The 25,868-nt window shown below is 37.6% G+C and overlaps 1 protein-coding gene across 1 annotated transcript in view; it reads left to right on the forward strand.

The window, feature by feature from the left end:
- The window catches only part of STK3 (serine/threonine kinase 3), a 492,549-nt gene that overhangs the window by 387,494 nt on the left and 79,187 nt on the right, over positions 1–25,868 (forward strand). The window contains exon 10 of the mRNA XM_036757214.1: positions 7,469–7,644. Coding sequence (XP_036613109.1) covers positions 7,469–7,644 — 176 coding nt within the window. The remainder of the gene's footprint in view (positions 1–7,468; positions 7,645–25,868) is intronic.

The following is a 25,868-nucleotide window of genomic DNA, read 5'->3' on the forward strand; positions in this document are numbered from 1 at the left end:
TTGCCCTTGTAATTCAAGTTCACTTTACAAAGTCCCTGCCATCTCTGTAAAAGTGAAAAAAGTTCAGAATTTCAATATTTTTAGATACTGTTACTGATTTTGCTGAAGTATAAAGACCATTTTTGGTGTTTAATGTGGACATATATAATTAAGGCTTGGGTTCAGTGCTAGTTTCCTTAATGGATTAGTAGATCTCTTAAGTATAAATGTATTTTTATTCTATTCAAGTAACCACATACATTAAATTTATGTAGACATAAAAATGCTATCCCAAAATGTGCTTCTCTGAAAACAAAAACACAACTTTTTTCTTTTCTAAATGTCATTGACAGAGGAATGATGTTTTTCTGTCATAGGTTTACTCCTTTCTTAATTGAAAATATTTTTCCTTTTTCTGATTTCAACTCCACTGAGCATTGTTAACTCTTGTGCCAAATGTGACATATCTCAGATTTCAGATTTTCTTCTCTACAGAACCATTACACTTTAAGTTTATCTGAGAAAAATTATTACTTAAAACAACAGCAACAAAGGGAGAAGGTGATTGGCTTTATATAATCTGTGTTGGAAGTGACCTCAAATGACATCAGGTGCAACCTCTACCTGTACAGCAATGACAGCTGTAATATCCTAACAGTGTCTTGCATGCAGTAATATTTGTTGAACTGAATAGAACAAGAGATCATCTAGTTTGAAGACTTAGTGAAGGGAAAGGAACCCACTATCTCTCAAGGCACTCCCTTTCTACTTCTGGATCACTCTCATTATTAGGGAGCTGTTACCTACCCTGAGCTGAGGTGAACTCTGTCATTTCCCTATTCAGAAAGCTTATGTACTTCTTAATTGCATCAAAAATAAAATGTAAACTCCTCTTTTTGGTATTTAATACTTTTTGTAATTTGATTCCAACTTATCTCTTCTGGTTGATTGGTTACACATTATTCTCTTTTTATACTATGCATTCCAGTCAAGTGGGCCTACTCGTTTTCAGTCATATATAGCCTTCCATTTCCAGTCTGTTCCTTTGTATTTAAACTCTCTCCTGTGTCTGGAATCCACCCTTCCCTCACCTTAACTTCTTAGAGTCCTTTGCTTCCTTTAGTTTCAGCTCATGTTCTAGCTCCTACACTAGGCCTATGCTGATCCTTCTACTTCTTGCTAATGCCCCACTCCTGCTCCTGAATTTTTTTTGTATATATTTTGAATTTATTTGTCTTCATTCATGTTCTTTCTTTCAAATAAAATGTAAACACCTTTAAGACAGGTATTGTTTCTTTTTAGTCTTTCTATCCCCAACACTTGGCATAGTACCTGGTCCATAGCAGGATTTCAATAAATAATGTTGAAAGAGTGAATGAATGAATGAATTAGTGGATGTGATTGCTGCAGTGTCAATAATATTTGAAAGATCATGGAGAAATGAAGAAGTACCTCATCTTTTCTTCATTTCAAAGGGCATGCACTGTTTAGTAACTTTTTATATTTGATTCCAAGTTGCTTTCCAGAATGCTTGTACCTAGTCATAGGTCCACTAACCATGCATCAATGTACCCATTTCTTTTAGTTCTGTTCATTAAGACAGAACTAAGGCCAATTAAGTGTAAACCCTTTCCCCAAGTCTTTTAAATGCTCTTCTTAAATACTCAGAAATAAGTCTCTTATCCCCACCTGAAGTCTTCTCTTCTTCATGCTAGATGTCTCTATTTCCCTCATTTAATTCTAGCAATGATGATGATGTTATTACTAACACAGCCCAAGGTGACATTACTTCAATATTGCAAATTCTTTATCTGCCTCTCCAAGAAAAATTTATGGATTATACTTTTGTTTGGTTGCAGTTTCTGCATATTTTATGGTTAATTTCTAGTAATGTTGTCAATATCAATAGGTTTCAATTTCTCCAGTATTCATCTCATTGATTACTCTGTCAGTCATAAACATTTGTTAAGTACCTACACCAGGCTCTCTGTTCTGAGCCCTGGGATATAAAGAAAGTCAAAAGACAGTCAATCCCTGCCCTGGAGGAGCTCACAGTCTAATGGGAGAGATAACATTCAAACACCTATGTACAATTATTATTCATGTAAAAATATTAATAGTTAAATATTGTTTGTTGACCCCTTCAGAATTATTTATTAGCATTTTCTATGTGCTTTTCCACCATTCTTACTTTCTTGCTCTTCCTCATGCATGGATGACACACTATCCTCCCATTTCAGTGATATTTCGTGGGCTCCCTGTCATCCCTATAATTTGTTCCCTTCTTACCTCTGCCTTTTAAAATCAAAACTTTATTTCCTTCAGAGCTCAATGTAAGCACCGCTTGTTATATGAGTCCTTTCCTGATTCCAGCAGTTAGTACCTCCAACTTTCCGTACATCTTTTGCCGGTGTCCCATATATATACTGCATGTTTTAGAAGCCTTTAAGCTTTATAGATTAAAACAGCGCTAAGACCTTTGGAACACCCTGTTTGAAATAGATAAACATCTTGTATGATTCTACTTCTCATTCTTTCTCGCTCGTTCGTTTTTTGTTTTTGTTTTTGTTTTTGTTTTTTTTTACCTTTTCATGCTTCTCTTGATTCTTATTTTGTCTTGGAGCATGATACTCAGTTTTGCTGGGTAGGTGATTCTTGGCCTTAATCCTAGCTCCATTGACCTCTGGAATATCATATTCCAAGCCCTTCGATCCCTTAATGTAGAAGTTGCCAGATCTTGTGTTATTCTGATTGTGTTTCCACAATACTCAAATTGTTTCCTTCTGGCTGCTTGCAGTATTTTCTCCTTGATCTGGGAGCTCTGGAGTTTGGCAACAATATTCCTAGGAATTTTCTTTTTGGGATCTTTTTGAGGAGGCGATCTGTGGATTCTTTCAATTTCTATTTTACCCTCTGACTCTAGAATATCAGGGCAGTTCTCCTTGATAATTTCTTGAAAGATGATATCTAGGCTCTTTTCTTGATCATGGCTTTCAGGTAGTCCAGTACTTTTTAAATTTTATCTCTCCTGGCTCTATTCTTCAGGTCAGTGGTTTTTCCAATGAGATATTTCACATTATCTTCCATTTTTTCATTCCTTTGTTTCTGTTTTGTAATATCTTGATTTTTCATAAAGTCACTAGCTTCCACTTGCTCCAGTCTAATTTTTAAGGTAGTATTTTCTTCAATATTCTTTTGGACCTCCTTTTCCATTTGGCTAATTCTTCCTTTCAAGGCATTCTTCTCCTCATTGGCTTTCTGGAGCTCTTTTGCCATTTGAGTTAGTCTATTTTTTAAGGTGTTATTTTCTTCAATATTTTTTTGGGTCTCCCTTAGCTAGTCATTGACTTGTTTTTCATGGTTTTCTCACATCACTCTCATTTCTCATCCCAGTTTTTCCTCTACTTCTCTAACTTGCTTTTCCAAATCCTTTTTGAGCTCTTCTGTGGCCTGAGACCAATTCATGTTTTTCTTGGAGGCTTTTGATGTAGGCTCTTTGACTTTGTTGACTTCTTCTGTCTGTTTGTTTTGGTCTCCTTTGTCACCAAAGAAAGATTGCAAAATCTGAGTCTGAATCTGAGTCCATTTTCGCTGCCTAGCCATGTTCCCAGCCAACTACTTGACCCTTGAGTTTTTCGTCGGGGTATGACTGCTTGTAGAGTAGAGAGTACTTTGTTCCTAGCTTGAGGGGCTGTGCTGTTGTTTTCAGAGCTATTTCTACACAGCAAGTTCTGCCACAGCAGCGCTACTCCTCCCCCAAGAACCACCAACCCAGAGCATGACTCAGATCTTAAGCAGGCTCTGCACTCCTGCTCTGATCCACCACTTAATTCCTCCCACTAAGTGGGCCTGGGGCTGGAAGCAACTGCAGCTGTAGTTCTGTCCTCAGAGCTGCACCACCACCTCTGCTGCCCTCGGGGCCGAACCATGAACTCCTTTCATTCTGTCCCCGCAGCTTTTCCCACTAACCTTCTCTGTTGTCTTTGGTGTTTGTAGGTTGAGAAGTCTGGTAACTACCACAGCTCACTGATTCATGGTGCTAGGGCCTGTTCCACCCGGCTCCTGGTCTGGGTCCATACTTTTTTCAGCCTTTCTAACTTGTTAGAAATGGTGAGGTCTTGTTGCACTAGCATAGCCTTTTGAAAAATCAAGGTCATTTCCACATGAAGATGAAACTTGTATTAAAATGTAAATTGCAAATGATAAAATGGCACTTGAATTTTGCTTTTGCTGAAGGAGTCTGGAGAGTATTACTGAAAGAAGTTGAAGAAAATCAAAACCTGCTGACTGCATCTACTAAATATTTATGTTGATATAGTCTCAGTAGGGCCCTCACTGTGGCAAAGCAATCTGTTTATACCTAACCCTAATAGATTCACTGTCCAACTCACACAATGACTTTTCTAAACTTTTTCATCACCTTCAAACTTCCTCAGGTTTCCCTCTCTCACTCAGTTGAAGACTTTACGTTATATTTTGCTGAAAAAAAATGATTAATTTATTCTCTCCTCTTCCATGTCCAATATCACTCAGAAGTCTTCCCCTGCTATCTCTCCCTTCATCCTTATCTCACATGAAGAGATAGCCCTTCTTGCCAAGGTAAACCCCTTTATAAGCTCATGATTGCATTCCATCTGGTTTTTCCCTGGAAGATTACCCCTTCTATCATCTCTCCTCTCACTTATCTTCAGTCTCTTCTTGTCAGCTGCTTCCCTGCTGCCTACAAATATATCCATGTCCTCCCCACTCTTAAAATTAAAAAAAAATCTCTTATTTGATCCATCTGTCCCTGCCAGCTATCATCCTATGTCTTTCTTCCCCCTCTTTAACCTTTTTAAGAAGGCCATCTACAATTGGTGTCTTTCCTAATCTATCCATCAATCAACTAGCATTTATTAAATGACCACTACATGCCCGGCACTGTGCTAAGTGTGTGTGGTGGTTGGGGAAGCCCTGTTCACAGTTGAATAGAGGAAGAAATACAAGCAACTATGTGCAGATAAAATACATGGATGATAAACTGGGGATAAATAGTCTCAGAGGGAAGGCACTAAGATTAAGGACTCCTTAAATCTCTGCAGTGTGGCTGATGACCTCATCGTTCAACTGAAACTGCTCTCTCCAGTTACCAGTGATTTCTTAATTGCCAAATATAATGGCCTTTTCTTAATCCTCATCTTTTTTTTAACCTCTCTATGGTTTTTGATACTTATCACTGTCTTCTTGGTATTATTTTTGTCTTTAGATTTTCTTGACACTGCTCTCTCCTGGTCTCCTCCCAGTCTGCTTCTTCTCTGTGTTCTTTGCTGAATCTTCATTCAGGTCATGCCCACTAACTGTGAGTTTCCCCAAAGCTCTATTCTGGGCTTTCTCTTCTCCCTTTATACTGTTTTACTTGGTAATCTCATCACGTGACGTGGATTCATTTATTACGTCTATGTAAATGATTCTCAGATCTAGTTATCCAGCTCCAAATTCTTTCTGACCTCTAGTCACACTCTCTAACTACCCATTGGGCATCTCCAACTGGATGTGCTATAGACATCTGAAACTCAAAATGTCCCAAACTGACTTAATTATCAACTTCCATTCCTTTGCCCCACCCAAGTCTTCCCCTCTTCCTGGCTTCTCTATCATGGTTGAGGTACCACCATCCTCCCAGTCACCAAGGCTTAAAACTTAGGTGTCATTCTTAACTAGAGACTTTTTCTTGCCGCCACATATCCAATCTGTTGCCATTTCAATTCTGCTTTCACAACATCTCTTTTAAGTCTCCTCTTTTCTCACTGACGCTACCAAGGTACAGGTCTTCTTTACTTCACACCTAAGCCTTATCTCCCTCCATCAAGTTTCTCCCCACTCCATTGCATCTTCTACTCAGCTGTCAAAGCCATCTTCCTAAAACTTAGATCTGACCATATCAGAAACTCCACTGATACCCAGTTGTCTCCAGGATCAAATCTAAAATCCTGTTTGCATTTAAAGCACTTCATAATCTGGCCCCTTCCTACCCATCCAGCCTCCTTCTACCTTACTCTCTTCCACATATTCTGTAATCCAATGACATCTGCCTCCTTGCTGTTCTTTGCAAAAAACACTGCATCTCCTGACTATGTGCATGTTTATTGACTGTGTCTCCCATGCCTGGCATTCTTTCCCTCCTCACTTCCTCCACCTGGCTTCCTTGACTTCCTTCAAGTCTCAGCTAAAATCCTACCTTTTGCAAGAAGTTTTTCACAGTCCTCCTTCATGAAGCTAATGCTTTCCCTCTGAGATTATGTCCAATTTATTCTGTTTGTAATCTGTCTGTACTTAGTTTTTTGCATATTATCTCCCTTCCTTCCCCTCTTCATTAGATTGTGAGATCCTTAAGGTTAGGGACTAATTTTTCCTTTCTTTGCTTCTCTACTTCTTAGCTTAGTCCTTGGCTTCCTTGTTAGAGAGAGCAGCATGTGCTATCTTTTGACTAGCTATGCACAGATTATCTACAATGAAGATTATTCATGTGCCTCGAAGACTATTTCTGCTGTTCAGCTGCCCTGCCATTCAGATAGATTGTCAGCAGTATGCCCTTTGTGGCTGTGCACTATGTAGAGTTGATGGTTATGATTTCCTATTAACTAACATATTGGGTTCTATTTTTGATAATTCAGGGTGTTGTATTGACTAACTTTTGTCTTGGCGTTGATAGACAAAAAATTATGCTCTTGATTCATCTTTTAAATTAGATTTTAAATTATTTTATTGCCATTATGATTACATATTTTTTCTCCTCCAAAGAGTTTGATTAAATTAAAAATTCTTTGTTCTCTCTGTGCTTATCATTGTCTCTTCCATATAACTAAGTGAAATTGAACTCAAGACTTTGCACACATTCAGAACTTTTAGGAGATTCTGGTTCTATGTGACATTTTGAAACTAACATGCTTGGTAAAATTGCCTGGGATTTACAGGTAATTTACAACAGTTTTTAATGCTTTCAATTTTGTGTTGACTCATTTCCAAAGTATTCAAAACAGTTTTCTAATTTTAAAAAAATGTAGTTAAAAAATGAGTACTTCTTACCCTCTGAAATATTTTCACAGTTTAAAGTATCATGTAGTTTTAAAACTCTTCTCTATAATGCTAATTGAATTTTAGTTAGGTGGGTTTTTTTCTCTATTAGATTGAATAGAGTGGCTATTAATTTATTTTTGGACAATTCAAACTTATTCCATAATTTAAGAATTCATATTTCTGCGTAGTCAAGAGATCTTAGAGTCAAATATTGGTTCTGCCACTTGCAAGCTAGAATACTAGATGATCCTACAATAATCATTTATCTCAGCTTCACTTTTATTAACAGCAGAGTAGGAATAATAATACTTGAACTACCTATTTTACAGTGATTTTATGAGAAAATGTTTTATAAAGCAAAAAATACAATATGAATATGAGATATTATTTTAATTCCAATACTTAAACCTTGCCTATTTTCTTTTTAACTAAGGAAATTCAACTTCATCACAAGTGCAACGACCATCTTTTATGGATTATTTCGATAAACAAGATTTCAAAAATAAGAGTCATGAAAACTGTAATCTGAACATACATGAGCCATTCCCAATGTCAAAAAATGTTTTTCCTGATAACTGGAAAGTTCCTCAAGATGGAGACTTCGATTTCGTAAGTACACTTTATTTTCGTTAGTAACTTTCCTTCCTTTTTCTTTTTACATTCATTCACAAATGTCTATATAGACACACAAATCTTTGTATAAACAGTTCATATATCTAAATATGATATATATGTGTGTATATATGTACATATATATTTAGGAATAGATACAAAATAGAGATATATAAATAAAATATAATATGAGAACTCCATTTGCAGTGAGAGTGATGTCTGGGTGTATTCATGTGAATTTTGTTCAAATTCACATAATTCTCTATGCGTAATCAAGCTCAATGCAGTGTCAACTTTAATCAGGGGCATTTAAAAATGTAAGCATTATTTCTGACTGAGAAAAAAGATAGTAAACATTGATAAATGCTTTTTATTTGTTCACTAATCAAGATCTCACACCCATCAGAAGGCCCTTGAAAGATAAATTTTAAAAAGTTTGCCTTGATGAGTTTGAAAGATGGCAATAATTCTCACTTGAATAACCACTTGTTTCTTCAGTTTATCCCCTCAGAACTAACACTTCTCATTCTTATCAGTGTCCCGAAAAGGCTTTCTACTTTTGCAACACTAAGTCTAGCCATTTGCAGATAGGCACACTTAAAAATTATTTTATATACATAAAAGTGGAATTAGTATATGAGCACAAACTTGCATATATTTACAGTCCTGCATAAAAATCTAAACAATAGTCTGAAAAAGACCTGAGGCACCTAGTGATCTCTAAATTTAATGAGTCAACAGTTAGGCAGCTGTCAAAGTTAAGGCAGTAAATTTAGACTACATTAAGAGAGGCCTAGTGTCCAGAAAGAGGGAAATAATAGACCTCTATTGTATGCTTGTCAGACTACCTATTAAGTATGAAATGCCACATTTTAGGAAGGATATTGACAAACTAAAGCAGGTCCAGAGGAGGACAACCAGGATAGTGAAAAGACAGAAAACTGCACCATGCAAAAATCAATTGAAGGAGCTCCATAGAAGAGATGCTTTGCCTGGAGAACAAAAGACTTAGGGATTAAATTTGTCTTTCCGGTACCTAAAGGACATGTCAACAAACATTCACTTAGTGTTTATTATATCCAGGCCCTCTACTAAGAACCAGAGGTGCAAAGAAAGGAAAAAGCAATCATTGACTTCAAGGAGTTCGCAATCTTGTCAGACTGAATGAAGGACAAACTATATAAAGAAGATATATACAGAATAATTTGGAGATAATTTCAGAGGGAAAGTACTAGCTTCATGAAGAAGGACTGGGAAAAACTTCTTGTAAAAGGTGGGATTTTAGCTGAGACTTGAAAGAAGTCAGGGAAGCCAGGAAGAGGAAATGAGAAAGGAGACAGTGGCAAGCATGGGATTCAGTCAATAAACTTGCATGTAGTTAGGAGGTGCAATGTTTTTTGCAAAGAATAACAAGGAGGCCAGCATCCCTGGATTGCAGAATATGTGGAAGAGAGTAAAGTAGGAAGAGTAGGAAGGGGCCAGATTATGAAAGGCTTTAAATGCAAACAGAGAATTTTGATTTGATCCTGGAGACAATAGGGCACCAGTGGAGTTTCTGATGTGGTCAAACCTGAGTTTTAGGAAGATCACTTTGACAGCTGAGTGGAGCATGGAATGGAGTGGGGAGAAACTTGATGCACTGAAACCAATCAGAAGTGCAGGGAATGACAATGAATGGACCTTTCAGAGAGAGACAGATGGTGGCTCAATGTAAAGGAAGATTTCTTAGCAATCAGAGATTTTCAGAAGCTGCCTCTGGCTATAGTAGGTTCCCCATCACTGAGTAGATATCTGTCCTGGTACGGATGACCTCTGAGTTTCCTTTCAGTTCTAAGATTCTGTAGTTTCTCGAGTTAAATATCTAAATGTTTAATACACTCAATCAAATCATAACTTCATTTTTTAAAAATGTTTTATTTTGTTTTTATGTCGAAGTCCTTTCTGGTTCTCTCTCCTCTATTCTGTCCACAAGATTGAACCTACTTTAGTAACAAGGAAAAACAACTAACTCATTGACTTTGGCAGTGTATGCAAGGTTTTCCCTTCTTAGTCCCCTACTTTATCTCAGTTCATTGGAACTGTTATTTTTCAGTTTTTCAAAGTTTGGCTGCATTTTGGTTTTTTAAATTGGATCAGACCTGCAATTTTGTCATTGTAGGGAGATTACCTACCAGTGCAGATTGGCACCTATTCTGTATTTGTAGTCTCAGAGAATGGAACTGATAGAAGAGCACTGAGAGGCCTAGGAATTCACCTGGAGTCACATAGCCACTATATATCAGAGGTGAAATTTGAATCCAGGTCTATCTGAGTCTGAGGATATCTCTGTACAGTTCTGCTTTCCCAAGGTAACCCAGGAGGCACTCACATGCCTAGTTCTATGAAAAATTTCAATTATCCAAAACATATTCTTTCTGCTAAAAGACAAGTGTGTAATAATTTGTTAATTTGTCTTCATGTTAATTTCCTCCTTCAAAAGGTAGAGAAATCAACAAAAAGAAATAATACTCCACATCTGATTCTCATCAACAAAAAGTAACAATTGCTGGCTTCAAAAATGATCTTAGCATTTTGAAAGTCAAGAAGAGGAAATAGTCTAACTTGCATTCTTGTTTTGAGGAGAGACAATTTCGCAAAGTTCAGAAAACAGGATTGGTGTGATCACAAGGACTAATATCCTATTGGGTATGTTGGCCAAGGAGGGAAAAGATGATTTTAAAGCTTAAATTCTGAAACCACAAAAAGAAACAATTCCAGTAAGTAACAAAAAGGAGAGTTATCTAAAGAAATTTGTGTGAATGCATAGGGAGCTCACCAACTAACTTAGATATGCGAAGGGAGTTGTAGAAGATGGACACACAAGTAGGTATTAAAGGAGGGATATAAAAATGTGGCATGAGCCTCTAAGAATAGTATCAGGAGTGCTAATGCTGAGGAGCTGAAATTGGTGAGGAAATCTAAGGATAACAAATGAGGTGAAAAGAGGTAGATTGAAGAAACGAAGGCTACTTTCTTGTGTGGAGGGAACAAAGATATTTGATGAGAAGGTACTATGGAATGTCTTTATTCTTAAATTGTTCCTTTTTTTCTGCTAAGGCAAATGTTCTTGGAAAGAAAAGGGCAGAATGAAAATGGCTAGTAGCTGTTGATATCCCTGGTCATATCACCAAATATTTAAGTGCTATACCCCCTTGTTAAGCTGCAAAATCACACAAAAAGAAAGAGAGTCTCTGGCCTCAAGGAGTTTACATTCTAATGGGAGAAGAAACACCAGAAAAGAGGTTGAAAAGGGAAGGAGAGAAGTTGCCACCCTGGGGCTTAGTGTCAGTGTCTTGCAAAGAATGGCAAATAAGGAAACCTAAAGCAGGCACCAAGCTTACCTTCCATGAGTTCAGTGCATCTGGCTTAAATGGACTTCTGTCTATTTACTGCTAAAAGAAATTAGCAGATACCATTGCTAAGCCATTGTCCATGATTTTTGAAAAGTTGTGAAGAACTACAAATCAATTTGAAAAGCATTTATTAAACACCATAGAATTATTCATGGATAAATAGGATTGAGATTGTTTTTATTATGATAAGAAAGAATACTTAATACTGGTGGTTCTTAAAGTGTACTATTATGACTGTCCTTTATCTTTCATTATTCCTCTTCTCTCTCCTTTGCTCATTCCTTTTGCTCTTGCTGTTGAAAATTTCTACTTAAATGGAAATTTTCACCTCAAACCAAACATATGTCAGCTAAACTCACCAACTTCTAAGAAAACTGATTTTCTTGCTGATTTTCCAATTTCTATTATTGTGTAGCTGTTATATCTCTAGATACCCAGGCATTAAACTTTGAAATTATCACTGACCCCTATACTTTTCCCTTCATATCAAATCATTCTACATATCTTGTTGATTCTTTTACTAATTTTTTAAGTTGTATTGTTATGTTTTGTTTCTGTTGCAAACATTTACAAATTACCCACTCCTAGAGAGGCCTTTTTAAAAAAATAAAACAGATAAAGCTAACAGTATAGTGACCTCTTTTGAAAGTATATGCAAAAATTCCATATCAGTAGCACCCTCCCATTTAAAAAAAATTAACAAATCATTTTTTTTCTCTCCCACTTTCCACCCTATTGGGGGAAAAAGAGAAAAGAAAAGCACATTCTTTGTAACAAATATGCACAGGCAACTTTCCATCATTTTCTGTGTCCTGTGACAATCAAGATCATTCAACTTTTTAGCATCTCATGCTTGTACTCCTTCACTACCCTTTTTATCTGGTCTTCTACCCTTAGTACCTTATCTCTTCAGTACATCTTCTGGTTGATCTTCTTAAAGCAAGAGTAGGAAAAAAATCATTAATTACTTACCGTTGTGGATTGCCATGTTGAATATGGTAGGAAGTTGAAAAATTGAAGGACTCCAGCAAAAATATCACTAAAGTAGTTGACTGCCAAAATTGGTTAGGAAAACAAATGAAGGCAGCTGGGGACTAGAGAGTGAGAGGAGGGGAATATTTAAGGACTATATTTCACTTTAAGATTGGAAAAAAAAGTTGAATAGGACCAAGGGAAAAGAAGTGGAAAGATAAAAAGAGAATCATAGGGAATTTCAGAGTGTTAGATGTTGGAGAAAAAGTATTTACCTAGTAATCACTAGGGTTGCCTGAACTAAAGTAGAAGATTCGTTGGAATTGAGGATGTAGAGAAATTGTTAATCCAGGGTATTGGAAAGGTAATCAGTGTCTCTGTTGAAGTTGCTGAGGATAGCAGGAGATAGGGAGAATTGTAAGCCTACTGCTAAGTCACCGAGAAGGATGAGTGTTGTCCTGAAGGCCGGTAAGCAAATAGTGCTTAGAATGAGAAGACTTTGTTGCATTATAGTATTCTGAAGAGCAGAGATTGATACCTCTTATTCCTTATAATATTATAGTTCAGAGTGCATTTCGGTCTTAATGCTATAAATTATTTAATCAGAGTGGGAAAAAAATCATCAGAAAAGGCAACAATTACAGTGGTGTCTACCCAGTGCAGAAGTAAAAATTCCTACTTTGGGCAATCCCTGACAATGAGAAGAGAAAACAAGGATTTTTTCATTTCATAGTATATAAAATGGAGATATACAATCCAAAATGTGTGACTCATAGAAGTATGGAGTAATACAAGTTCATATATATCAATCTTTTTTATGGACGATAGGAGAGGGTTGGAAGAGATTACCTTTGCAAATGGACAGAAGTGGGCCTATATCTATGTGCTGGTGAAACTTGCTAAAAAGGAAAACCTAGGGTTTTCTCCGCCTTCTTTCAGGGTATGAAAAGAATGAGCCCTTGCCTGGAGGAAGGTAGCTTTCAAGAATGAAAAATGAAAGGGAACACTTCATTGTCTTTTGTAGCAGTTAAAGCAGATCCCCAAGCACAAAACACATCCAGGATTTCTTTGGCACCTGCTGAACAGATGTCCGGGGTGGGAGGCATTTATCATCATGAGATTCTACCTAAAAATTGTATATTTTCTTAATCTTTAACATTTGCCTTTGAGTTTTGCTGTGAACTGTTCCACATTAAAAGCATTGTGAAAAACTCATTTTTCTTTGTTCTACAAAAAGACAAATAGTTCTGCCCTGGGTATAATGAGATAATAAATAAGTCTAATTACTAATTCTACCAAATTGTTAGGTATTATAAAGATAGTTGATAAAATTTATTGTGGACTGATTGAATTAGTTGCTTTTAATTGACTATCCTTTTTAAAAAAAAAAGATCTGTTTAGGTTATATCTATGAAGATACATTTTGAAAGTAAAAATGTAAAAGGCAAATTTGTTTATTATAGCACTAGGGTAATGTTTCAGTCTTTGATAGAATTATTTCCAAACAGCTCTGGTATCCAGATTGTTTAGTGTTAAATAGAGAACATGTAGATCATGTTTTGCTGCCACTATAGTATTATATTTAAGTGGATACATTTTCAGCAACTTAAAGGTTGTGGAATAAAAACAGAATTTTAAAGAACCATCTGTTAATCCACCATCAGCTGGTTCCAGTTCAAACAAAAAAAATTGATTCATAATTGTTATGAAGTAATGACAACAAGATGGGTAAATGTACCTTTTTTTCTTAAGCCCAAATTTCTACCATTAGCATTTTAAAAACCTGATTACTGATTATATAGCCTGTATTTTTAGGAGATGGTACAGTTCTGTAAAGGGGAATAGCCCTTCCCAGCAGGAAGAGCAGGGAGATCCTTTCACTCTTGACTCTTATTTCCTATAGACCCTCCTCAGTATTCATCAGACTTATTCTCCAACCTTACAACTAGATATCAGTGTAGTTTTAGGGGGTCTTTTTAGAGGTAGTTAATTATACTTTATTTTTTAATTTTTTATAAGTTTATTTATTTTTAGTTTTCAGCATTCACTTCCATAAGTTTTAAATTTTTTCTCCCTCCTTAACCTCCACCCTCCCCAAGATGGCATGCAATCTGATATAGGCTTTACATATGCATTCCTATTAAACATATTTTCACATTAGTCATGTTGTATAGAATAATTAGAATGAATGGGAGGAACCATGAGAAAGAAAAAAACCAAAACGAAACAAAAAAAAGAAAGTAGTCTGCTTTGCTCTGCATTCAGACTCTTTCTCTGGATGTGGATGGCATTTTCCATCATGAGTCTTTTGGAATTGTTTTAGGTCCTTGCATTGCTGAGAAGGGCTAAGTCAAGTCAGTCATTGCACACTGTGTACAATTTTCTCCTGGTTCTGCTTACTTTACTCAGCATCAGTTCATATAAGTCTTTCCAGGTTTTTCTGGAGTTTGCCTGTTCATCATTTCTTATAGCGCAGTATATATGGCTTGTTCAGCCATTCCCCAATTGATGGGCATCCCCTCAATTTCCAGTTCTTGGCCACCACAAAAAGAGCTGCTATAAATATTTTTGTAGTAGGGCCTTTTCCCATTTTTATGATCTCTTTGGGATATAGCCCTAGAAGTAGTATATGCTGGGTCAAAGGGGTTTGGTTGTTTTGTTTGTTTGTTTTTCACAAATTCACTTCTACCCTTAATAGGTAATTTTTCAGATAGTAGGAAACTGTGAAATGGGGGAATTTAAGTCTTTCTTCTAAAGCTACCATTACCACTGTAGGTCATCATGATTTCTTCCTTAGGTTCTCCATAGAACAGTGGGCAGCCAAGTGGCACGGTGGATAAAACACAAGACTTACAGTCAGGAAAACCTGAGTTCACATGCTACCTCATGCACTTATTAGCTGTAAAGGAAAATTTAATGTAAAGGCAAATTTCTTAGCAATTAAATATGTTCAGAAATGAGATATTTTGGGGACAAGTTACTCAACATCTTCCAATCAAGCAGTAAACATTTATTATTTCCTGCTATATGCAGAAGCCCTGAGAATACAAAAAGAGGCAAAAGACAGTCCCTGCCCTCAAGAAGCTTACAATCTAATGGGGGAGATGCAAACAGTATATACAAAGCAAGCTGTACATGGGATGAATAGGAAATAAATTTTAAAAGGAAAGCAATGAAATTAAGGAGGGTCCGGAAAAGTTTCCTGTAGAAAGGTAGGATTTAAGTTGAAACTTAAAGGAAGGCAGGGTGGTCAGTAGTCAGAACAGAGGAATCAGAGTGTTCCAGGCATAGGGGATAGACAACCAGAGAAAATGCCTGGAGCCAAGAGATGGAGTGTCTTGTTATGGAACAACCAGAAGACCAGTATCACTGGTTCAAAGAATATGTATTGAAGAGTAAAATGTAAGACTTAAAAGGTAGGGGGAGCTAAGTTATCAATGGCTTTGAATGCCAACAGAGCTCTTTGTATATGCTCCTGGAGGCAATAGGAAGCCCTTGGAGTTTATTGAATAGTGTGATGACATGATCAGACCCGCATATTAGGAAAATCACTTTAGTGACTGAATGGAGAGTGGATTGGAGATGGGGAAGACCTGAGACAGGCAGCCCACCAGCAGGCTCTTGCAGTAATCAAGGTGTGAGGTGATCAGGGCCCGCAGGAGAGTGATGGCAGTGTCTGAGGAGAGAAGAGGCCTGCCTCAGTTTCTTCCTCTGTAAAATGAAAAAAAAAATAGCACCTACCTCCTGGGGTTGTTATGAAGACCAAATGAGATGATATTTTTAAAATATTTTTCAAACCTTAAAGCAATAAAAGCTAGCTTTAAAGGCTTAGCAAGAGGATCTGTTGGATATCAGAGTGGGAACAGTACTAACATCGTAATGACCCGGTACAGTTGGGGTAATGCTGAATAGTTGGAGTGGGGGTGGGGGAGAGACAGAGAGAGAATAAATATGTTTTTCAGATATATCTCTGTGTCTCCCTGCTACTTCTCACTTATAGTACAGTTCTTTGCCAGTCAGTTGAAAAGAAACATTGCATTAACTGCCAAGAAGGAAGCTGGTTGAAGATTTTCATATATAGGAGCTGTAATGATCCTATAACAACGAACTTCTCATTCTCTTCTGTCCACGCTGTGTGGACTGAGAGGAAGTATTCTAAAATAATGTAGGGAAGCATATGAGCATGTTGCTATGGCTTGGCTTTGCATTAATAGAATGATTATTATCAACTATTTCCAGATGCTTGTAGGAAGAATATTAAAGAGGTACATATATTTCAGATTTCTTTCTTTTGGGTGAGAGTAAAAGGAAGGATATCTCAAATCTAACAGTGATGAGGCAATGCTAAATTTTAGTTTGTTGTAATCACAGGTGCACACATGGCATGAATTTGAGTATACATAGGACATTTCCTCATAATCCAGTAGTAAATTAAAATGAACAAAAATCCAACACTGAAATAGTTGCATGCAGGATTCTTGACTATTTCAGTTTTCTACCAGCTCACAAAATCTGTACTGGCAATAGAAGATCCCAGATGGTATGGCATGAACATGTTTGTGTGATATACATGTCTATGTCCACAATGAATTTTTATGAGGAGACTACCCATCTTGCATTAAGAGAATTAAAACTGTGATAGTTCTAATTTTGGAGTGTCAGTAGCCTCATCTTAAACTGTCTTGGAAATTTTTTTGTGTGTTTTTTACCCCAAGTGTCATACAATTAGAAACTGTATTTTTATGGCTAATACTTAATTAGTCCCTGCGTTATTGTCCTGGGTGTAGGCTGATTTTGTTCGCAGAAACTACTATATCTTTTCTCCTGAACGAATTACAGATAAAGCTGTTTTAGGCATTTTTTCCCCCTAATCCATATGTTCTTTTGAGAGCAGTTGTTCATTCATTCAATCCTGTCCTATTCTTTGTGACCTCATGCCAGTGCTATCCATGGGGCTTTCTTGGCGAAGATGCTAGAGTGTTTTGCTATTTCCTTCTCCAGTGGATTTAGACAAACAGAGGTTAAGTGACTTGTTCAGGGTCACACAGCGAGTAAGTATCTGAGGCTGGATTTGAACTCAGGTCTTCCAGACTCTGGGCCCAGCGCTCTCTCCACTGTGCCACCTACCCACCTCTTTTGAGTGGAGTAGGATCACATGAACCTTAGAATGGATACATGTTATTTAATAATAGTGCCTTGACATCATTTATCAATCTAGCACATATGCCTATGGATTATTACCTTTTGTAGCTGGAATTTAATAAATGGTTGATTGTTCAATGAATAAATGAATTTAATATTGCTAGTTATAGTCCCATAATTAATAGCTGGGCTTAAAACTTACAATGCTACTGTTTCCTTTACAATTTAGAATAAGCAGGCCTGTGATTAAGCTTATTAGAACACAAGGTATAGTTACTTTTAACTTTTTTGTAATTTGCTAATATTTAAAACACCAAGTAGGAAGAAAACCAGTTAAAATGTCATTTCTGAGGCCCACATTTTAGGAGAGACATTGATCAGTTACAGACCATACAAAGAGACCAACCAGGATAGTGGGGAACCTCATGCTCATGAGAAAAGTTAAATTAACTGGAGGGGGGCAGAGCCAAGATGGTGGCTGGTAAGCAGGGACTAGAGTGAGCTCCGTATTCGAGTCCCTCCAAAAACCTATAAAAAATGGCTCTGAACCAATTCTAGAACGGCAGAACCCACAGAACAGCAGAGGGAAGCAGGGCTCCAGCCCAGGACAGCCTGGATGGTCTCTGGGTGAGGTCTATCCCACACGGAGCTCGGAGCTCGGAGCGGAATGGAGCAGAGCCCAGCCTGAGCAGCGTGGACCATCCAGACCAGAAGCCGGGCGGAGGGGGCCCTAGCACCCTGAATATGTGAGCTGCGGCAGTTACCAGACCCCTCGACCCACAAACACCAAAGATTGCAGAGAAGGTTAGTGGGAAAAGCTGCGGGAGTGGAAGGAGTTTGGGGTTCAGCTTCCAGCCCCAGGGGTAGCAGAGGTGGGGCAGCTACAGCTGTTGTTACTTCCGGCTCCAGGCCCACCTGGTGGGAGGAATTAAGTGGCGGATCAGAGCAGGAGTGCAACAGCCTGCTGAAGATCTAAGCCCAGTCTGGACTGGGGGTTCTTGGGGAAGGAGCAGTGCGGCTCTGACAGAGCTGGCACCTCCCCCCCAAACGTGGAACATAGAACTCATTAGTCTACAAGCAGTCATACCCCACTGAAAAACTCAAGGGTCAAGTTAGTTGGCTGGGAATATGGCCAGGCAGCGAAAACGCGCCCAGATTCAGTCTCAGACTTTGGATTCTTTCTTTGGTGACAAAGAAGACCAAAACATACAGCCTAAAGAAGACAACAAAGTCATAGAGCCTACAACCAAAGCCTCCAAGAAAAACATGAACTGGCCCCAGGCCATAGAAGAACTCAAAAAGGATTTGGAAAAGCAAGTTAGAGAAGTAGAGGAAAAATTGGGAAGAGAAATGAGAAGGATGCGAGAAAACCATGAAAAACAAGTCAATGACTTGCTAAAGGAGACCCAAAAAAATACTGAAAAATACACTGAAGAAAACAACACCTTAAAAAACAGACTACTCAAATGGCAAAAGAGCTCCAAAAAGCCAATGAGGAGAAGAATGCCTTGAAAGGCAGAATTAGCCAAATGGAAAAGGAGGTCCAAAAGACCACTGAAGAAAATACTACTTTAAAAATTAGATTGGAGCAAGTGGAAGCTAGTGACTTTATGAGAAATCAGGATATTATAAAACACAACCAAAGGAATGAAAAAATGGAAGACAATGTGAAATATCTCATTGGAAAAACCACTGACCTGGAAAATAGATCCAGGAGAGATAATTTAAAAATGATTGGACTACCTGAAAGCCATGATCAAAAAAAGAGCCTAGATACCATCTTTCAAGAAATTATCAAGGAGAACTGCCCTGATATTCTAGAGCCACAGGGCAAAATAGAAATTGAAAGAATCCATCGATCGCCTCCTCAAATAGATCCCAAAAGAAATCTCCTAGGAATATTGTTGCCAAATTCCAGAGCTCCCAGATCAAGGAGAAAATACTGCAAGCAGCCAGAAACAAACAATTTGAGTATTGTGGAAACCCAATCAGAATAACCCAAGATCTGGCAGCTTCTACATTAGAGATCGAAGGGCTTGGAATGCGATATTCCGGAGGTCAATGGAGCTAGGATTAAAACCTAGAATCACCTACCCAGCAAAACTGAGTATCATGTTCCAAGGCAAAATATGGAGTTTCAATAAAATAGAGGACTTTCAAGCTTTCTCAGTGAAAAGACCAGAACTGAATAGAAAATTTGACTTTCAAACACAAGAATCAAGAGAAGCATGAAAAGGTAATCAAGAAACGGAAATTGCAAGGGACTTACTAAAGTTGAACTGTTTTGTTTACATTCCTACATGGAAAGATGATGTGTATGATTCATGAGACCTCAGTATTAGGGTAGTTGAAGGGAATATGCATATATATATATATATATATATATATATATATATATATATATATATATATATATATATATATATATATATATGTGTGTGTGTGTGTGTGTGTGTGTGTGTGTGTGTGTGAATGTGTATGTATGTATATATCTATGTGTATATGTATGTATGTGTATGTATGTGTATATATATATGTGTGTGTTTATATATATATATATATATATATATATATATATATATATATGTAAAAGAGAGAGAGCAGACACAGGGTGAGTTGAAGATGAAGGGAAGATATCTAAAAGAAATAAAATGAAATTAAGGGATGAGAGAGCAACATACTGAGAGAGGGAGATAGGGAGAGATAAAATGGGGTGGATTATCTCCCATAAAGGTGGCAAGAGGAAGCAGTTCTGTGGGAGGAGGGGAGAGGGCAGGTGAGGGGGGAATGAGTGGACCTTGCTTTCATCAGATTTGGCCTGAGGGGGAATACCATACATACTCAGTTGGGTATCTTACCCCACAGGAAAGAAGAGGGAGGAAGATAAAAAAAAATAAAAGTGGGGGCGGATGATGGAGGGGAGGGCAGATGGGGGTGGAGGTAGTCAAAAACAAACACTTTGGAAAGGGGACAGGGTCAAGGGAGAAAATTCAATAAAGTGGGATGGGTTGGGAAGGAGCAAAATGTAGTTAGCCTTTCACAACATGAGTATTGTGGAAGGGTTATACATAATGATACATGTGTGGCCTAGGTTGAATTGCTCAACTTCTTAGGGAGGATGGGTGGGAAGGGAAGAGGGGAGAGAATTTGGAACTCAAAGTTTTAAAATCAGATGCTCAAAAACAAAAAAAGTTTTTACATGCAACTAAAAAATAAGATACACAGGCAATGGGGCGTAGAAATTTACCTTGCCCTACAAGAAAGGAAGGGAAAAGGGGATGAGAGGGGAGGGGGGTGATAGAGGTGAGGGCTGACTGGGGAACAGGGCAACCAGAATATAAGCCATCTTGGAGTGGGGGGGAGGGTAGAAATGGGGAGAAAATTTGTAATTTAAACTGTTGTGAAAATCAATGCTGAAAACCAAATATGTTAAATAAATAAATTTAAATTAAAAAAATAAATTAACTGGAGATGTTTAGCCTGAAGAACAGAAGACTTGGGAACATTATACCTGTCTTCGAGGAAGTACCAAGGACTGTGGTGGCAAGAACTTTCTCTTCTGGCTCTTCGGTAACCATCTGCAGAAACAGTTGCTAGGCTGCAGTTCATTGGGGCTGCTTCCCAGAAGGATGTCTATAGGCCCTGGAATGGAAGCATTACCATTCCCAAGACTCTTAATTTTAGGGTCCACCAGGGTTGGAAAGGAGATGATGGTGAGTGTGGTGATGCAAGTTTGACTTGTCTGGCACATTAGACTGCTTTTCGTCTCTCGCTCAGGGATGCACTGCTGCTTCAGAGAGGCTGGTTTGCCTCCCACCTGTAGGTGCAAGTTGGATGGGGATGACTGACCTTTTCTCCTAAGGAATTGTTTCCCAGATCATGAGCATGTGAGAAATAAGAAACATACACAAAAAGTTATGATACAAGGTAAAACATGATAAAGGCAAACAAGGGAGGTGCCTAAAGTGTTTTCAGAAATGTAAAAGAGAATAAATCATTTTCATCTGAAGGAGTCAGGAAAGTTCATGGAGATGGTCACTCAGTTGGGCCTTGAAAAAACGGAAGCAAAGATGAGAAGCAGAAGGCTATTTCAACATAGGTATATATATCCTCATATTGTAGATTTTAGAAAAAATTTCGTATTTCAAATGATTCTATTGATTTTGGTGAATGTCACAGTTGTATACAAGAACCTATTGAAGAACCAATGAATATATTAGACATTGCATGTAATAGAGCATTTTGTGTGTACTGATGAATATGTAGATATGTGTGTGTATACACACTTGAGGAATTTCTAGAAATACATACCTCACAGTTCAGTCTAAAGTTCTTCGAATTCAGATAGCAGAAATTCAAAGCAGTAACATATGAATTGTTTCACTAAATTTTGTGTGTGTGTGTGTGTGTGTAGAGAGAAACTAAATTATATATAGACTAAATTGCATGTATTATATTATATATGAATTGTTTGACTAAAATAGGTATTTAGAATCTAATATTATATATTAACAATTTTACATGTATTAGCATAGGCAATCATAATATTGTTCTGCATTTCCCATTCCCTCTCTCTCAGAAAGCATGTTCTTCGCTCTCTTCTGTTCCTCCCTTCCCTTCTCTTTTCCCTGTTCTTCTACTTCCCTCATTTTGGCAACACTTGCTTCTACCAAATCTTGATCCCAGAGTCAGCCACTTCAGTGACTCATTAACCTAAAATCCCTCACCCTCCTTAGGTTTCCACTGTTTCAGCTCTGCTAATACTCAACCTTGGTAAACACCCGTTTGATTTCTCAGACTTTGCTTCCTGATTATTGAATGTTGCTGGAGAAAGTTGCAATCAAGCTGAGTCTACTGATTATAAATACGTTCTGTATAGCCTCAACTAAACCCTCACATATGCTTATCAGTTCTTTCTTCTTCAGCAATTGATTGATTCTCTATCTCCATCCCACAATGATTGTTCCAAATTTTTCCTCTCTCCAAAAGCATCCAACTCCTCTCTGACTTTCTGTTCACAGCAGATGGCCTCACCGCCTACTCATGTAAGGAAATCCAGATTATCCCTTATGACCTCCTTTAACTTCCTGCTTCCACACATCAGAACTTCTCCCTTTCTTCACATGTTCTCTCTTTATTTCCTGTTTTAATAGAAAGACTAACCACTAAATCTATGCCCTGAATGCTATGCAGTACTGCTTCCTCTAAGACTGTTTCCATTAGTTAGCCCATGTCTTGTATACCTCTTCAGGTTCCTCTCCATGTAATTTCAGATATGTTCAGATCTTCCCTCCTTTCACCCTTTACCTACTTACCATCTAGTTTTTCTTATTAAATATTTTCTAGTCTAAACTATCCTCCATTTTCTTACCATCCACTTACTTAAATTCCTTGAAATTTAATTTCTACCTCAGCTTATCTATAAAACTCTTTTCTAAAGAATCACTAATGACCTTATCACAAAATCCAGTGGCTTTTTTTTTAACAGTCTTCATCCTCCTTGACTCTTTTCAGGATATAACACTGTTGATCCTCCTCCTTGGCAATCTTTTCTCGTTTGACCTTTTCCTTCTGATTTTTCTCCTATTTGTCCAAGTGCTCCTGCTCTGACTCCTTTGTTGGCTCTTATTCTTCCTCATTCCTTCTGTTTATCCTTTAAAGTTCAGGTTAAATGCCACTATGTCCCTGAAGACTTCTCTGATCTTCCTTGTTGAGAATAACCTTCCCCCTTGGAATTCACATAGCATTGCAACTGCCATTTAAAGTTGTACATCATGGTTATCTGTTTTTATCTTCTCCCTTTACTAGACTATAAGAGCCGTAATGTCAGGAACCTTTTTTTTTTTTGGACTAGGCCTGTGATTTAATTGTTATTGAGAACTTCTAGTGAGGCAACAACCTCTACCAACTGCTGCAAAAGCAAGTTAGTTTTAGAAATTGAAATTGCATGCTTGACTTGCCCAGGGTTATACAAATAAGAAGTAGCAGTGATAAGAGTTAAGCAGGGCTTCTTGATTTCAAGGCTAGCCCCCTATTTTACTGCACCCTGTTGTCTCTAGGTCACTGAGATGAAAATATTTTTTATCGCTCTCTATCAGTAAAAATCCTTTGAACATGCATATTGCAAGAGAAGTAATATGGTATAGTAGAAAGACCTCTAGCTATTTGAGCCAGACATACGTGTTCAATTCCTGATAGACACATAATGTCTATGTTATCAAGAAGGTGCTGACCTACATTGACAGAGGAAGTTTCCTTACCAATTAATTCCCTATGCCAATGAAATCACAGTTCCAGTACCTATCCCTATCCCCGCAAATTATGCACATGTATTATATGTATTATAAATTCTACACAAAACGTAAATTAAAAATAAATGAGGTAAAGATGAAATAAGATTTATTAACATAATACTTTGCAATTTTGGGGGGAACTTTGTTTATATTTATTGAACTTATGAAATAATATTTTATTTATTAATATGTTTTGCAGTTCTTTGAGAACTATTTGTTTCTATCCATTGAACACTTGTTTCCTGGGGGAATTTATTTTTGTTAGTTTTCTATGTATCTTGGCTGTAAGACCCTTGTCAGTGATATTTGCTATGAAGATTTTTCCTTCCAGTTGACCACTTCCCTTCATATCTCAGTACAGGGCTTGGGAACCTGCGGCCTTCAGACCACATATGGCCCTTTAAGTCCTAAAGTGCAGCCCTTTGACCAAACACAAACTTCACAGAACAAATCCCCTTAGTAAAAGGACTTGGTCAAAAGGCTTCACCCTTGGACCTAGAAGGTCACATGTGCCTCAAGGCCACAGGTTCCCCATCCCTGCCTTTGTCATATTAATTTGATCTGTTTAAGTGCTTTTCAATTTCCTGGAATCAAAATTACCTATTTTATCTTTTGTGACAGACTTTATTCTTTGTTTGATTAAGAATTCTTCCCCTCTACCTGACCCAGAGCTGTAGGAGGCATCAAATCGGTTTCTCTTCTAATTTTTTTAATATTATATAACCTTTAATAATCATGTCATATATCCATTATAGGGATTTTTTGTGGTATGTGGCATAACATGGGGGGACCAAGTAATTGTTAAGTTACTACTCTGTTCTGGGCACTGTGCTGAGTGCTTTACAAATATGATCTCATTTGATCCTCACTACAACCCTGGGAGGTGGGTGCTGCTATTATCTCCATTTTACAGGTGAGGAAACTGAGGCAAATGGAGTTTAAATAACTTGGTGGGTTAAACCCTAATTTCTACCCATTGTTTTTCAGTTCTTTTAAAAATTATTTTTATCAATTAATAAGCATTGATTTTCTGTCCCCCACCTTCTCCATTGCTGAAAAAAGAAAAGAAAAACAAAGCCCATAACAAATATATATATATAGTCAAGCAAAACAAACTCCTCGCTTGACAGCGTCCAAAAACTTAACGTTTCATTCTGACTCCTTGGGTTCATCCCCACTCTGCCCACTCTGTCAAATATGTAACATTCTTCATCATGGTTGGTCATTGCATTTAATAAAATTTATAAACCTTTGCAAATTTTTTTGCTTTACAGTGTTGTTATTGTATAGATTGTTCTTTTAGTTCTATTCACTCCATATTGCACTAGTTCCTAAAAGCCTTCCCAGGTTTCTCTGAAACTATCCTGTGTGGGTAAGCAAGATGGGCTCTTAGCACTCAATTCAACCAAGTGCCCTTGAAGAGTTTGGCTTTTGTTTCCTTTGATTAATTCAGTGTATTTCATTGAGTCTTACTAGGTGCTAAGCCCCAGGCCCAAACCCCTCTTAGGTGCTAAGCCTATGTGTGTGTGAAGCTCCCAGGGTATTAAGGGGAGATGCTAACTCAATCATAGGAGCCTAAGTTCTTGTCATTCAGATGACGTTTGATGATGTCTGAAACGGTATAAGAAGAGAAGACAGAGCTATTTGTGCAGGGGCTCTCACTCATGGTGGTGTGCTGTTGTGGAGACTCCAGGCAGCTGTAGCTAAGAGCCCTCCAGCTCGTAACCCAGATGTTGGGACTTTGTTAAACTCTGGTAACTATGTATTAGGATTTGAATTAGACAAGGTCTGTCTGTCAATGTTTGTAATTTGTTTGTATTTGTTCCAAAGTTCAGAGTGCTGGCTTTTTCCCCTGAACAAAGTGAATGGCATTTGTATGCTGAATTAAAGTAAACTTGTTAACCCCTTAACGTTGCTTTCCTTAGTAAAGCAGATCAAAAGAACCTGGGCTTTGGCAGCGTGCTGACAGCGTGCTTGTTGTTGGGCCTGTGTTGGTCTTTCACCCCCACAACAGCTGCTAGCCAGATTGTTGAAACATATCCCTATCATTATTTCTTATGACACAAAGTAATAGTTTATATTCATATGCCCCAGTTTGTTAAGGTATTCTCCAGTTGAAGAGTACCCCATTACCGTCCAGTTCTTTGTCACTACAAAAGAAACTTGTTCTAAATATTTTTTGTGCAGTTTACTTTTTCCTTTTTCTTTGATATCTTTGGGGTATAAGCCTAATGGTGATACTGCTGTATCAAAGGGCATGTACAGTTTAGTAATTTTTGGCACATGTTTCAAACTTTTTTCTGGAATGTCTAGACCAATTCATAGCTCACCAACAGTTTATTAATGTATCTTTTTTTCCTGCAATCCTTCCAGCATTTATTATCTTCTCATTTTTGTTAAGTTTGCCAATCTCATGGGAATA

This window comes from Trichosurus vulpecula, chromosome 1, assembly GCF_011100635.1.
Source record: "Trichosurus vulpecula isolate mTriVul1 chromosome 1, mTriVul1.pri, whole genome shotgun sequence".
NCBI lineage: Eukaryota > Metazoa > Chordata > Mammalia > Diprotodontia > Phalangeridae > Trichosurus > Trichosurus vulpecula.